The sequence below is a fragment of the Colletotrichum abscissum genome, assembly GCF_030869225.1.
Source record: "Colletotrichum abscissum strain IMI 504890 chromosome Unknown Scaffold_101.1, whole genome shotgun sequence".
In the NCBI taxonomy this organism is placed as follows: domain Eukaryota; kingdom Fungi; phylum Ascomycota; class Sordariomycetes; order Glomerellales; family Glomerellaceae; genus Colletotrichum; species Colletotrichum abscissum.
Window position 1 is genome coordinate 1 of NW_026849990.1, and position 12292 is coordinate 12292.

The 12292-nt window shown below is 49.2% G+C and overlaps 5 protein-coding genes across 5 annotated transcripts; 4 read left to right on the top strand and 1 right to left on the bottom strand.

The window, feature by feature from the left end:
- CABS01_16472 (delta-1-pyrroline-5-carboxylate dehydrogenase) lies at positions 1 to 166 on the top strand (the record flags this gene model as incomplete). Its single annotated transcript, XM_060549802.1, has 1 exon — positions 1 to 166. A coding segment is annotated over one exon (166 nt), but the record flags the coding sequence as incomplete, so codon positions are not given.
- A 689-nt stretch (positions 167 to 855) lies between these two features.
- Positions 856 to 2984, top strand: CABS01_16473 (uncharacterized protein; the record flags this gene model as incomplete). The annotated part of the gene is made up of 6 exons (XM_060549803.1): positions 856 to 910; positions 961 to 1326; positions 1945 to 2054; positions 2109 to 2453; positions 2507 to 2648; positions 2725 to 2984. 6 exons carry the CDS (start codon positions 856 to 858, stop codon positions 2982 to 2984), a joined length of 1278 nt encoding a protein of 425 aa, XP_060405488.1.
- A 1579-nt stretch (positions 2985 to 4563) lies between these two features.
- CABS01_16474 (uncharacterized protein) lies at positions 4564 to 5961 on the top strand (the record flags this gene model as incomplete). Its single annotated transcript, XM_060549804.1, has 4 exons — positions 4564 to 4812; positions 4874 to 5076; positions 5135 to 5341; positions 5400 to 5961. The coding sequence occupies 4 exons, from the start codon at positions 4564 to 4566 to the stop codon at positions 5959 to 5961; spliced, it is 1221 nt and encodes a 406-aa protein (XP_060405489.1).
- Positions 5962 to 6465: 504 nt separating this feature from the next.
- CABS01_16475 (uncharacterized protein) lies at positions 6466 to 7576 on the bottom strand (the record flags this gene model as incomplete). Its single annotated transcript, XM_060549805.1, has 3 exons — positions 6466 to 6520; positions 6745 to 6947; positions 7031 to 7576. 3 exons carry the CDS (start codon positions 7574 to 7576, stop codon positions 6466 to 6468), a joined length of 804 nt encoding a protein of 267 aa, XP_060405490.1.
- Positions 7577 to 9526: 1950 nt separating this feature from the next.
- CABS01_16476 (AflYd/sugR/sugar regulator) lies at positions 9527 to 10389 on the top strand (the record flags this gene model as incomplete). The annotated part of the gene is made up of 2 exons (XM_060549806.1): positions 9527 to 10018; positions 10093 to 10389. The coding sequence occupies 2 exons, from the start codon at positions 9527 to 9529 to the stop codon at positions 10387 to 10389; spliced, it is 789 nt and encodes a 262-aa protein (XP_060405491.1).
- Between the last annotated feature and the right edge of the window lie 1903 nt (positions 10390 to 12292).

Sequence of the window (12292 nt, forward strand, 5' to 3'; positions counted from 1 at the left end):
CGACTCCACGACGCAGTACGGGCTGACCGGCGCCGTCTTTGCCCGCGACCGGAGCGCCATTGAGGCGGCGGAAAAGGGGCTGCGCCACGCGGCTGGCAACTTCTACGTCAACAGCAAGAGCAGCGGACCCACACGCAGAGTCACAAAAGTCCTCGTCTTACACTGAGACCGCAATACTTGCCATTTCAGGTGAACAGCCCACTCGGTGGTTGGGTGTGAAGATAGAGAAGTTGGGAGGCAGGCTGAGACGCAGAAGCTGGCAGGGTGGTAGGAGGCGGAATTGCCTTATTTGCATCCCTTGTAAATCACCTACTTTCCGGTGGTCAATCATCAAGCTCAGCCAACTGGAGAAGCCTCACGGTACCAGGAGACGGACGGTAGGGTCATTGAATCGCCACATCTCTGGGGCCTCGAGATAGCGCGGCGGTCTGCAGCAGAATTCAACGCTTGTGCAATCTGGCTGCATTAAATTGGTTTCAGGCAGACTGCAGAAGCTGTTTCCTCGGACGTTGGGTCTGGGTTGCCCGAAGGCATCGAAGGCGCAAGTTGACTAGGCCACCTACATGCAGCCAGCCTTCCTACCTGGGCCGGGGATGGATGCAAGCCAAGTGGGGAGAATATCAGGCGGTGGATAAGGACATCCAACACGCGCCTTCCTGGTTTCCGGTTACTAGCCCCGCGCCATCCCCCTTGGACCATGAAAGGTATGAACCATGAGTTTCAATCAAAGAGGGCTTCCGCCGTGAGACTTGCCTCGCCATTCTTCCTCGAGAGAGGGGTTCCAGCGCAGTAATTAGAGATCAGCTTGACCTATGTACCTTACCTTATGCACATCGAACAGGTTCTGCTCTTACGATGGCTGCCAAACCCGACATTCTTGTGTCTATTGACCTCGGCACCACTTACACTGGTAAGTTGCTCATCTATTGGTCTCATAGAATATGCTAACTGATATCTAAGGGGTTGCCTGGATGACACCCAGGACACCCATCCAAGTCATTAACGACTGGCCAGGGAGCGGTGATCGGGGAGAAAGAAAAGTCCCGACAACCATCATCTACAATGCTGATGGCAGTATCTCTTCGTGGGGTTTCATGTGCGCAGACGATGACGAAAATGTTCCCGGCAAGACTCGGCGGGAGTTCTTCAAGATCTTTCTCGACGATGATACGTTGGCGGCAGCGCAGAAACAAGGCCTGGAACATGTTCCACGCAGCACTTCTGACGCGCAAAGATACATTACGGACTACTTAAAACAAGTATATGGACACATCAAAGAGAGCATAGAAACTCAGTGCGGTCGACGTCATTTTGGTGGTTGGGCAAGTATGACAGTTACCTTCTTGTTTAGCGCTCCGACTACATGGACTAAAATGGGAGTCGTGAACGCATTCAAGAATGCAATACGCGATGCGGGATTTGGCATCGAAGGACCATGCCATATGGCACAGCTTGATCTAACCGAGGCAGAAGCAGCTGCAGTCGCAACTCTAAAGACGAGCCCCGTGGAGTTTCGATTGGGAAATCTCTTTTTAACGGTTGACGCAGGCGGTGGAACTACTGACCTAGCCTTGATGCAAATTACATCAACTGATGGTGATTTCCCACAAATGTCGCAAATGGCAGCTGTGAGGGGGGTTGGCATTGGTGCCTCCCTCATTGATAGGGCATTCGTTCGATTGGTAGCTCAGCGACTCTCCATCTGCCCTGATGCCCACGATCGACTGCCCACCGATTGCGCCAATAGAATGGCAAGGAGCCACCATTTCAGGACAGTGAAACACAAGTTTGGAGAGAGAGCCTACATGCAGTCCGTCTACAGAATCCAGATGGATGGTGTTTCGCATGACTTTAGCCATCCTGGATTGCGGGTTGAAAACGGGAGGATGGCATTCACTAAGTAACTTGGTTAACTAGCTGTCAAATTTTCATCTTGACTGACAGAATTCAGGCAAGAGATCACCTCCTTGTTTGAGGTTCAAATCGAAGGCATAATGAGGAGAATCAAGGAGCAGTTGGATTGGTTGGGCGTAAATGACCGGCCTCAGCAAGTCGTATGTCCCGCATGACTATGATACTGAACAAGATGTGAATTCTGACATGAATAGGATCATATGATTCTGTCCGGTGGCCTCGGGAGTTCGGCATATGTTCGAGATAGGCTCCAGCAACAGTTCACCAGCTACCCACATCCGAATGCGAGCCAGATCGCAGTCATCCCTTGCCAGGACCCACAACTCGTTGTCGTGCGCGGCCTACTCCTTGATCACCAGCAGAAGATGATATCTGGTAATCTGGCGGTGTTGGCGACTCGAATAGCGCGAGCTAGCTACGGGATCATTGTTCGAGAGATCTACTCGCCAGCCAAGCACTTTAACGAGGATATTGTTGACGACCAGTTTGAACACAAGCAAAAGTGGGCAATCAACCAAATAGAATGGCTCATTCGAAAGGTAAGTCCCTTGACCCCATGATAATACCGGTAAGCTCACTGACACAACCACAGGGGGATGTCATCAATCCAGCGAAGCCGTTAGTGAAGTCATTTGATATTCGTCTCAAAGCAGCCGAGACAACCAGGTCATGGGACGCTAAGATCGTGACCTCCCACAATGAAGTATCCTTTTTGCCAAGCAGTATGAAGCATGGTAAGTCTGCAAACTGTACAACGCAGCATTGTCAACATTTAGAGGAGAGGACATGACTGATTTTGTGCATACTTAGCTGGAGCATTCAAGCTTTGCGAAGTTAAGAGCAACCTCACGGGCGTACAGCAGGAGCAACTCATACTCAAAGAGAAGCGAGGCACGTGTTTCTCCCGAGGCTTCAAGTTCTATATATGCCAATTCGATATACGAGTCATTGTTGCGCCTGCGGATTTGCGATTCGAGCTTTGGTTCGCAGGTCAGAAGTTCTCGGGAAACCACGAACCAATAGCTGTGACGTGGGAGGACGAGGGTACTAGCACGACTAGTGAAAAATGAATGAAGACAAGTCGTGGTATCTTGGTGCGTGTCGCTAGCTGAAATCCAATCGAAAGCATGAGCATTTCTTGCCGCTTGTGTTTTCCCATGAGGTCTAGGACGGTTCCATTGATCCGAGCGGAGGTAGAACTTGGGAAATGTGCTACTGCGTGATCATGCGAATGTCGAATCGAGTGCTAAATACCGTTGAACATGGAGCCATGTGCCTCGTGTGAGGCACAGCGCTAAATACGTATCATTTCCGCGTGTCCTGTTTCAAAGCTGCCTCGTTTCCTTCTCCTACGGTCAGTTGAAAAGCCCCAATCGAGGTCAGCGACAAAGGATACTCAAGGTGTAACAGATACTCAAGGTGTAACACCTTGACGTTACCTAATGCTTGACGGAATAGATAAGCTACAAGTGATGATAGCAAAAGTAATTAGTGCCCGCCTGTAGAAAGGAGGACGGCTATTCCGCACCCACATGAAGGCTATCCCGCACCCATACTAGGCCTACTCGAGCAAATAGCGGGCTACACGTGACTGCACGTGACTGTACCGCCGCAGCAGCCACATTTGACCCGGAATTTCTATTATTCCGGCAGTTTCGAGAGGATTGGAAGGCGCACCTTCCACTGCTGCACCTTCCACTGCCTGCTGCACCTTCCACTCTGCCCTCTTTTATAATACCGCCTATGTGCGCTTTTCGGAGTCAGAACCACGACTTCAGAAGCCAGTCTTTGCTTAGGGGAAATACTTCTCTAGAGCTCATATTTTAGTGCTCAAAAAGGTACTTATCCTACTTCAAAAGTGACTGAAAAAGGAGGTGTTAGACAAAAAAGACGCGTCAAATCAGAAACAACAGGAAGGCGCGCGCCCAATGTGGCTGCTGCGGCGGTACAGTCACGTGCAGTCACGTGTAGCCCGCTATTTGCTCGAGTAGGCCTAGTATGGGTGCGGGATAGCCTTCATGTGGGTGCGGAATAGCCGTCCTCGTAGAAAGGTGTTAGAGCAAAAGTGAATAGTGTCCCGCCCTTGAAGGTGTTTGGTCAACCCTGCAGTTCGCACGCTTTTAGCAACTGGCAATCTCGAGGAATGGTCCTAATAGAGTATGGTCGATGACTGATCGTCGGGAAGGGGTGGGGATTAGCGGGGATTCTTAGTGCCTCGAGGATTGCGCCATATCTAGTAATTGATCGGCAGCCCGGGTCATCTTGTAAATCATGGCGAAGGATATCGAAGAATGGTGGTCCTCTGCATCACACTGTCGATGGCGCCTTTCCGACCGTTTAGTATACGAATATGGAATGTAGAGTAGCTGAAGATCTAGACAGAAACAGTCGTCATCTCGAGGAATGAACCGAATTAGGTATCGTTTACTACAATCTTCCGTCTGTTACCTGTGGCCTCCCGAAACTTCCATACCAGCCTCTCCTGTCGTGATGTTATAAATACCTCGGGCCCAACACTGGAAGTCCTCACATCATGTTCTCTAAGCAGACACATCATTTAATCCGACAAGACACGAACGTCAGTCACACTTGCATACATCGACGTCAAAAATGGGCAATACACAGCTAGGCTCAAGTGATTTCCCCACAATGAACGCCGTTCATGGTACTGCACCCCCTTCTTATTCCGTCGTTGAATCAGATAATGTCCGGAGACTGTCCGCAAACTCGTCATCCTCTAACTCCGTATCTTCTGGCTCGCCATCCTCGGCAGCACTTTCTATGGATATGGTATCTTTGCATTCCTCTCTTCGAGATGAGGAATATGAGATTGAGCCCAAAACAAGCTGGATACCTCAAGAGCCCAGAGATCCGAGGCGCTCGCAGTGCCTGCTCGAAGTAAGCAAATTTCCTCTCCCTGTCAGACTGCTGGGTCCTGCCTGATACTGATGACTTAAAGAAACCAGTAGTTATCCCTAGAGTAGACTTTGCTGGACCTCTCAAAGTCCCATTGCCTTTCACGAGATCATATAGTCCAGTTCTGCAGGCTCATGGGATTTACGAAGAAGACTTTGTGGCATTCCTTGACAATTTGACCGTGGCTCAAGGCCCGCCTGCTCCTTTGGCGATGTTAAACACAGTGGGTAGCATTGCAGGGCTCGTGTAAGCGATTTTCACGTTCCTCACACGACGCTCTAAATGAAGCTGACTTTTTTCCTAGACCCTATCATTGGGCACAATTGGCAGGAGGCATAGCAAATGTGACTGCAGGACTAGGGACAGCTGCTACTCGAATTATTCGGACCAAGCTGTTTCTAGATAAGGTCAACCGTGACTACTTCGAGCCTCGAGGCCTCAAGGCGTCGATATGTAAATCCAACACTCTGGCCGCCAGAGTGGGATGCGGTGAGAGGCTCCCAGAGCTCTGGTAAGAGTCACTTTATCCAGCGCAAAAGTGCCATCCTTCTGACCGTCTCCATCCATAGGCCTACCACACCAGAGACATATGAGATGAGTTTGCAAGACCGCCGAATGCGGACTCTTGCTCCATATGTCGCCCCTCTTAGCTTTGAAGTCCCGCCACCTAGCAAAGAAAGAAATATCGTTGACAGAATGACCGAAAAACAGATTGAGCGGGCTGTTAAGAAGAAAGAAAAGCAGAGAGAAAGGAAAAGAAGCAAAATCAGGAACAGCAACCAGGATCAGCCGCTTGATAAATTCGAATATGTTCAATGTTTAGATGCCAGCCTTACTGACAAAAAGGTGCCGAAATTGGAGAAGCGGTACGAGAGGAACCAACGAAAGATGGAAAAGGCTGAAAGGAAAGCCGCCGAGAAATTGGACAAGAAAGAGCCACTTGAGTCCAAAAAAATCAAGAGGAAGGAAGAAAAGAAAATGAGGAAAGCTGAGAAGAAATGTCAGAGATTGGACGAACATGAGAAAGAAGCCAATTCAAGGCGCGCAGACAAAATGACCAAGAGTCAGGCCAAAGACCGGAAGAAGTCAGAGAAGATGGAGTTTCTATTGATAGAGTCTTGGACAGACTAGAAGCATTGTGGCAGCGGCAAGGAGTTCCCTCAATACCTATATAATGGATGTCATCGAAGTTATCAATTTGAGTAGTCACGTATGAGTCTATCTGACGTGATGTTCGAGACAGGGTTCAAGCGGAGTACGTGTCGAGCCATGGCCCATCTACCGCTAGAGCTGGACGAAATGTGCCTGAGTTGGAACATTAGCCACAGCCCAAGGACTTCGTCCGACTTGCCTACGGCCTCGTACGCCATTCTTATTGGAAATAGAATGGATGAACTCGCAATATTTCGCAGTTTATCAAGATGGTAGTCCACACTGCGGCATATAAGAATGCCAGATTCATGTATCCTGATTGGTACAGGCCCAGGTTCGGGACTAATATGACCTTCTGGATCTCGTAGCGCAAGCTGCAAACCATGAATCAGAAGTAACAGTAAGATCAAGGTCCCGTGAAACAGAGTCAAGGTACTGGCATGATACAGACTGTGAAATTCAAAAACGGTGTCCCAAACTGGCTCACTGGACCTGCCGTATCCGGAGCGCATTGGTGTAGTAGCGACCGGCGCTGGGACTAGATCATACTGATCCAACTCAGTGGATGACCAGCAATTCTCCCATGTCTCGAGATCGTTTAGAACCTTTTGTGCCATTTCAAGCAGAGATATCAGCGTTGAATTGCGAGGAAGCCCTTCACCTTTACCGAAGATATCCTCTCGCAAAACAAATAGTTCGGGGCAATCTGCAACAATATCAAGAAGCAGTTGGAGTGGATTCTTCCGTTCGGGGTATCGCAACCACGGGAGACCTTTCCACAGAGTACTCGAAAGAATGGTAGTTTTGCGGGTGACAAGAGCAGCGAAAATCATTGACGGCCGCGCCTTCTCGAACAGTGCCAAACATGGCAATGGCTGCATCGATGTCGGTCCTCGGAAGTCAAGAAGCCTTTCCAGGCCTCGCGCGTGTTCTATCCATCCGTCTTCGCGGTTTCCAGCAATCATCTTGACCATTTGAGGTTAGCTGCAATACCCACAACCATAGATTTGAGCCATATTCTGTCGTATAGCCTTGTAGGGCCACTCACTTCGAAAACGGCCATCACTACGATGGCCTCTAGAACGTCGAAAGATCGACTTTCCCGGGGGTCACTTAACGCCCTGCTGAGGGCCTTGAGAGCAGTACCGTATCTATAAAGACCATGTTGCAAGACATGCGGCTCTTTCTTATCGATGCCAAAAATCGTTGTGGAAAGCGCGACAAAGCACTTGTTGGTCAATGTTCGATTTATGTCGGGATTTACCACGACCTCCTCGCTCTCGTGCAGTAGATGATTCATCGCGTAAGAGGCGTAAACATCATCCATAGAACCTAGCGTCAAGTATTGTTTTCCAATCTGGGTTGGAATGATCTCGTTTCTCCGGGGCACTACAACTGAGTGCGCAGTTGTCTTTGATCCTATGATCGGTGCTGCCTGAGAGATGTCACTGACATCGGTGCCGGGGGTCGCGGCCCTGTGTCCGTTGTATTGGATGAAGCTGAGGCCGCGACAGCCCCCGCATTTCAATTGCGCCTTGACGCATCTTGCGCACTCGGGCGCGGCAAGATCTGTATCACTTGGATTAGAGGGCATGCCGGTGAGTATCTACAGGAGAGGGGGCGACCTTACCACACTTGACACGCCGACGCCGACAATGGTCGCAGGCTTTACTTCTTCCTCCCACTCCGACCATTTCGTCATGTGGTGAAAAGAAGAGCACTGTGTCGCATGCCAATTTAGGTAAGATTCCCTCGCACCCGGGCCATGGACCTGAGTGATGTGACTTACGCGGGCTAACGCGCAGATTGAATCACGTCTTACGGCCCAGCCTGTTCACGAGCCTCGCGCTATGACAAAAGCGGCCAAGACACCCAGATAGCCTGTGTGGGTGTAATCCACCAAGCCCGAAGATTCCCAATTGTAAGCCCCATAAAAACCATCGCGCTCTCGAAACGGCTGGCATAGTCTGGACAGGCTGTCAAGGTGAAGTAAACCTCAACCATCTTACGCGGGGCAGATATTGGCAGCAACTGATTTATACTCCAACTTTGGCTTTGATCGTTTTCCCAATATTCGGGAATTTCAGAGACTAAACCACCACGGAGTGACACGGGGTCTCTATTAAGCCTGCTCTGTTTGTCCTGACGTTGCTCTTCACGAAATTGGATTTTCAACCATCAATTCAGCTATTGCTAGGAGCTAAGTCTAAGATATGAATAGTGTACTCCGTACTTCACAAGTGATGTTGAAGTTATAGCAAACCGGACAAGGGTAAGTGTTGTTCATGCTGGCGGTTGGTTGCCTTGCACTTGAAGTTGGTTCATGTACTTATTAATTATCGGCAAGCCGGCAAGCCGGCAATCCTGAGACGGCTACCATCTTGCCAGTTTCGCCCTCGCAAATTCCTATCCATGCGCAATGCCAAGAAACGCAATTGATAGGGAGAATGATGGTGGTGTCGAAGTCTAACTGTCGCCTTCGGGGCAATCTTCGCGGAAATCTCTAGCAAAGTTTTGACCTAGCTGGCATGCTACCTATTTTACGTTGCCGCCGGCAGTGGTGGGCAGCAAAATCACCTGAAATCCCCCCCTCATAAGAGCATCGTCTAATTTACTCGGCTCAATTGCTGCTGGCCAAGCTTTGTCCTCTCATTCCTTCACCTTACCTCGACTTCCATCTACGCTGGTTAATTCTGTCATTCGTTAAATCTTCAAACAGCTATGGAGAAGCGGAGGACTCGCACCGCAAACCCATGCGATGGGTGCTCTTTAAGGCGGGTACGATGTCGTATGCAAGGTAATCCGCCTTGTCTCGAGTGCCAGAAACACTCTGTAGAGTGTACCTTTCTGAGAGTTCCACGAAAGCGAGGTCCCAAAGGGCCTCGCCAATGTACATCCCAGAAGGTGGCACACTATCAAAACGAAATCCGTCAATCTCAAAGTCTTGGTTCTATCTCACAAGAACTTGTAAGCCCCGTTGTTGATCACGAGAGCGGCCAGATGCCATTGCGTCTATACATCGAGTATTTAGACAAGTTCCGAGAATCTCTTACCTGCGTCTGGCCCATTCTTAATATTGAAGATCTGAAGTCCAGACTCGTCCATAATCCCCTGGGTGATCGAAGTGCCTGGGCACTAGCTGGCGCTGTCTGTGCGACGGTCATCGCCCAATTGCGACTTTCTCAGATACGCTTAGCAAAGCAAGACACTGCAACTACAGACCTCAGCTCCGTTGCCGAAAGCTTTGCCCGTCACGCTCAGCGCCTGCGAGATCAGTTCATTTACCGGGAAGATTTCTCGACCGAGTCTTTGTTGACAGCATTTTTTCTGCATATCTACTTCGCTATTACTGGGAGAATAAGAACCGCGATTCTATACTTGCATGAGACAATTGCACAGCTACACCTCCAAGATTTGCACCTCACCGAAACATTGGCCAGCCTGGCCGATGAGCAGAAAGAGTTGGTCCTCCGCATCTACTGGCTGGTCTTCGTGTCTGAGAAGTGAGTCAACCGTTTGCTTGTGGTCATTGGTATTTCCAACGATGGCAAAGTCTGACATTATACCAAGGACTTTTTGCGTACAGAATTGCTTTCCGACGTCACTTTCGCCGATTCAGGCTTGGCCGTCTTCGGAATTCCACATTCCGGGGGTTGGAGATCTTGACCAATCTTTTCAACTCTTGGCACAGCTCTTCACACTACTTGATAACAATATCATCATGGCAGGGGATAGAAGAGGGGCCTACATGGATGCTAAAAGTGTAGACCACCTTCAATATGCCCTGTCAGCCATGGACAACATTGCAGCTGTGGCGCCTAGGCTCCCGGAAACACAACGTGTTAACGTCTTGATGACGGGCAATTGGATCCAAATCCTTTGGTGGCAATACGCGCTTCGCCATATCCAGATGTCCAGCCGCGGAGAAAGTGACGCTGCATTCTCAATATTGGAACCTGCATTGGTGGCCCAGAAGGCTATGCGACTTTTCGCGTCTGTCTCCAGAGACTCAATTACGACCCACGGGTTCGGCATGGTATGTAAATGATAGAAATACGAGCGATATTGTCCTTAACTAGGATCTAACGCGGTAGGCGGGGGCTTTTACAGGAGCTCAAGGTATTCCGTATTACGGACGCACTGGTCGACCTGTTGGCCTGTAACAGATACCTGCTTGATTCCACTCGAGTCAAGGGCGGAAGCATGATGGTGGGTCCGAGGGATGTGCTTTACGCGCTCCAAAACACACTGCATCTCATTGGAGGGCCGGAATCTCCCCTGTTCAAGAGGCTTTTGAGGATGATGGCCGAGGTTGCGCTGCCTGTTCCTGACGTCCCAGAAATTAGGTACCAATATCATAAGATCGATGCAGGAAATGATGGAGAACACATCAAGGATTACAAATAGTTGTTCGATGAGGGTAACCACATAGTAAACCCAACCTCTCTACAGTAGAACTCAAAGCATTTGATCCTGTCAGATTAGAGATACTTCCCAGCCCTGGACGCAATAGCAGCCGTCTGAGCCACCTCAGGAGCAACTGATTCCCACCGCGCCCGTCTGTCTTGATATGCCAACTTTCGCATGTTCGGGCGCAATGTATAAAGTATGATCTAATAGGTGCTGGCCAAATTCTATCCTGCTTCAACAATAATAATATGATCTTTTCGCAGAGAGTGTGCAGTCAGCTGATTTTCTGTATAGCTTTACGACGCCACGTACCTTTTGCTGGTAGCGCATCTTTTCCAATCCAGATGACAAACTTTGACCCAGCGTCGTTTACGCTCGCACTCTTGACTGTGTCGAAAATACCCAAGGAATAGGCATCAAAATCAAACTCCATAAATTGCTCTTCGTCAGTCTTCTGATCAAATGTGTTGGGAAACTGCAAACCTGCTTGTCGAGCATAATTAGACGCCTCGTTAAAGTTTACATGCTCAATAGTAACACTGTTTCCATTTCAAAATCATAAAGATCATCCTCGTTCTTCACAAGCACGTTTTAAACCAGAAATATTCCCGGTAAGCACACAGGCTTTATTGTGCTCGTAAGGACAGGGAAGCTATTGTATGACAGGCTGGAGCAGATTAAGTACTGCGGCTTGACTTCGATGAGTTTGCAAAATTGATAGCCGACAAAGATGCGTTGAGAGTAATTTGTTTCTCTTGTTGTTCATCATGGAATGAGAAGTATGCTGCGCATTCGTTAATGTCCCGAGGCAAGGTAAGTGGAAGTCTGCCTGATGGGTTGGCATCGTCACTGATAGCGGCGATTGGTCTTGGCCTTAATTAACTGATCTTTGACGTTGAAATTCACGACTTCAGCTGAGCATTGACCAGACGAGGAACACATGACTCGGGATTATATACTACATTCAGCTTGCGGGAACCATTGAGTTGCGGTAATATGAACGACACCCACAGGTCTAGGCACTTCCGACACCAACAACATCGAGCGTGAAGCGTATTCCGCTCGGATTGATTTCTACCCTAGTCAAGCGATTAGTTCCTGTCCGTGTATTTTATGCTACCTAGGTGTGAAATTGAGTAATTGCCCTCTTTATGTTCATCAATTTTGTGACCAGATGCCATCTGCCACATGAGAAATCCAGGGCACCATGTACGTAGAAAATTGAGCTAGCGCAAGGGTACAAGGACTGCAATAAATGTCCGGGGATGGAGCACGAATACCCGTGGTTGAGTCCCTTTTTTTTGTCTTGCCAATAATAGTCAAGTAGGGAGACATTTCTTTTTCTAACCAACCTGCGGATCTACTTCGCCAGCTGAATACCGTGTCTTTCCTAGACGACAGGAAGGGCAGCCCCGTTGGCCTGCAGTTTGTCGACGCGGAGGTCTAGGCCGAACTATCTTCTGCCCCCAACTGATCTTGTGAGACCAATTTAATCTACTTTGGAATCCTCGGGATTTTTGACGAGGATATTGGTGCCTGGACATGACTGCGAATTGGCAGCTTATATGGGCTGTCATTGGTAAAGCTGCAGCCAGTTTCAGTGCACTGAGCTCCGGGCAGCTCAACAAACTTCTCAGTTGTCGTTTCTGCTTCTTTCTCAATTGACTAAGATCGAACCCGCCCCCATCCCCCTCTGGAATGGCTTGAGAAATCAATAAAGGCACACGACGGTAACACTCCTTAATTTGACCTTCGCTAGGCTCGTATACGAGCTCTCGTCTTACAGTTCAAAAGTGCTTGCCAGGTTGCTCAATGGCGCCGGGAGAGGGTTGATAGGAGCCAGAACAGAGACCGTCGTATCTGAAGCCGCAACAGCCGAAAACCGCGGGCTCACGCTTTT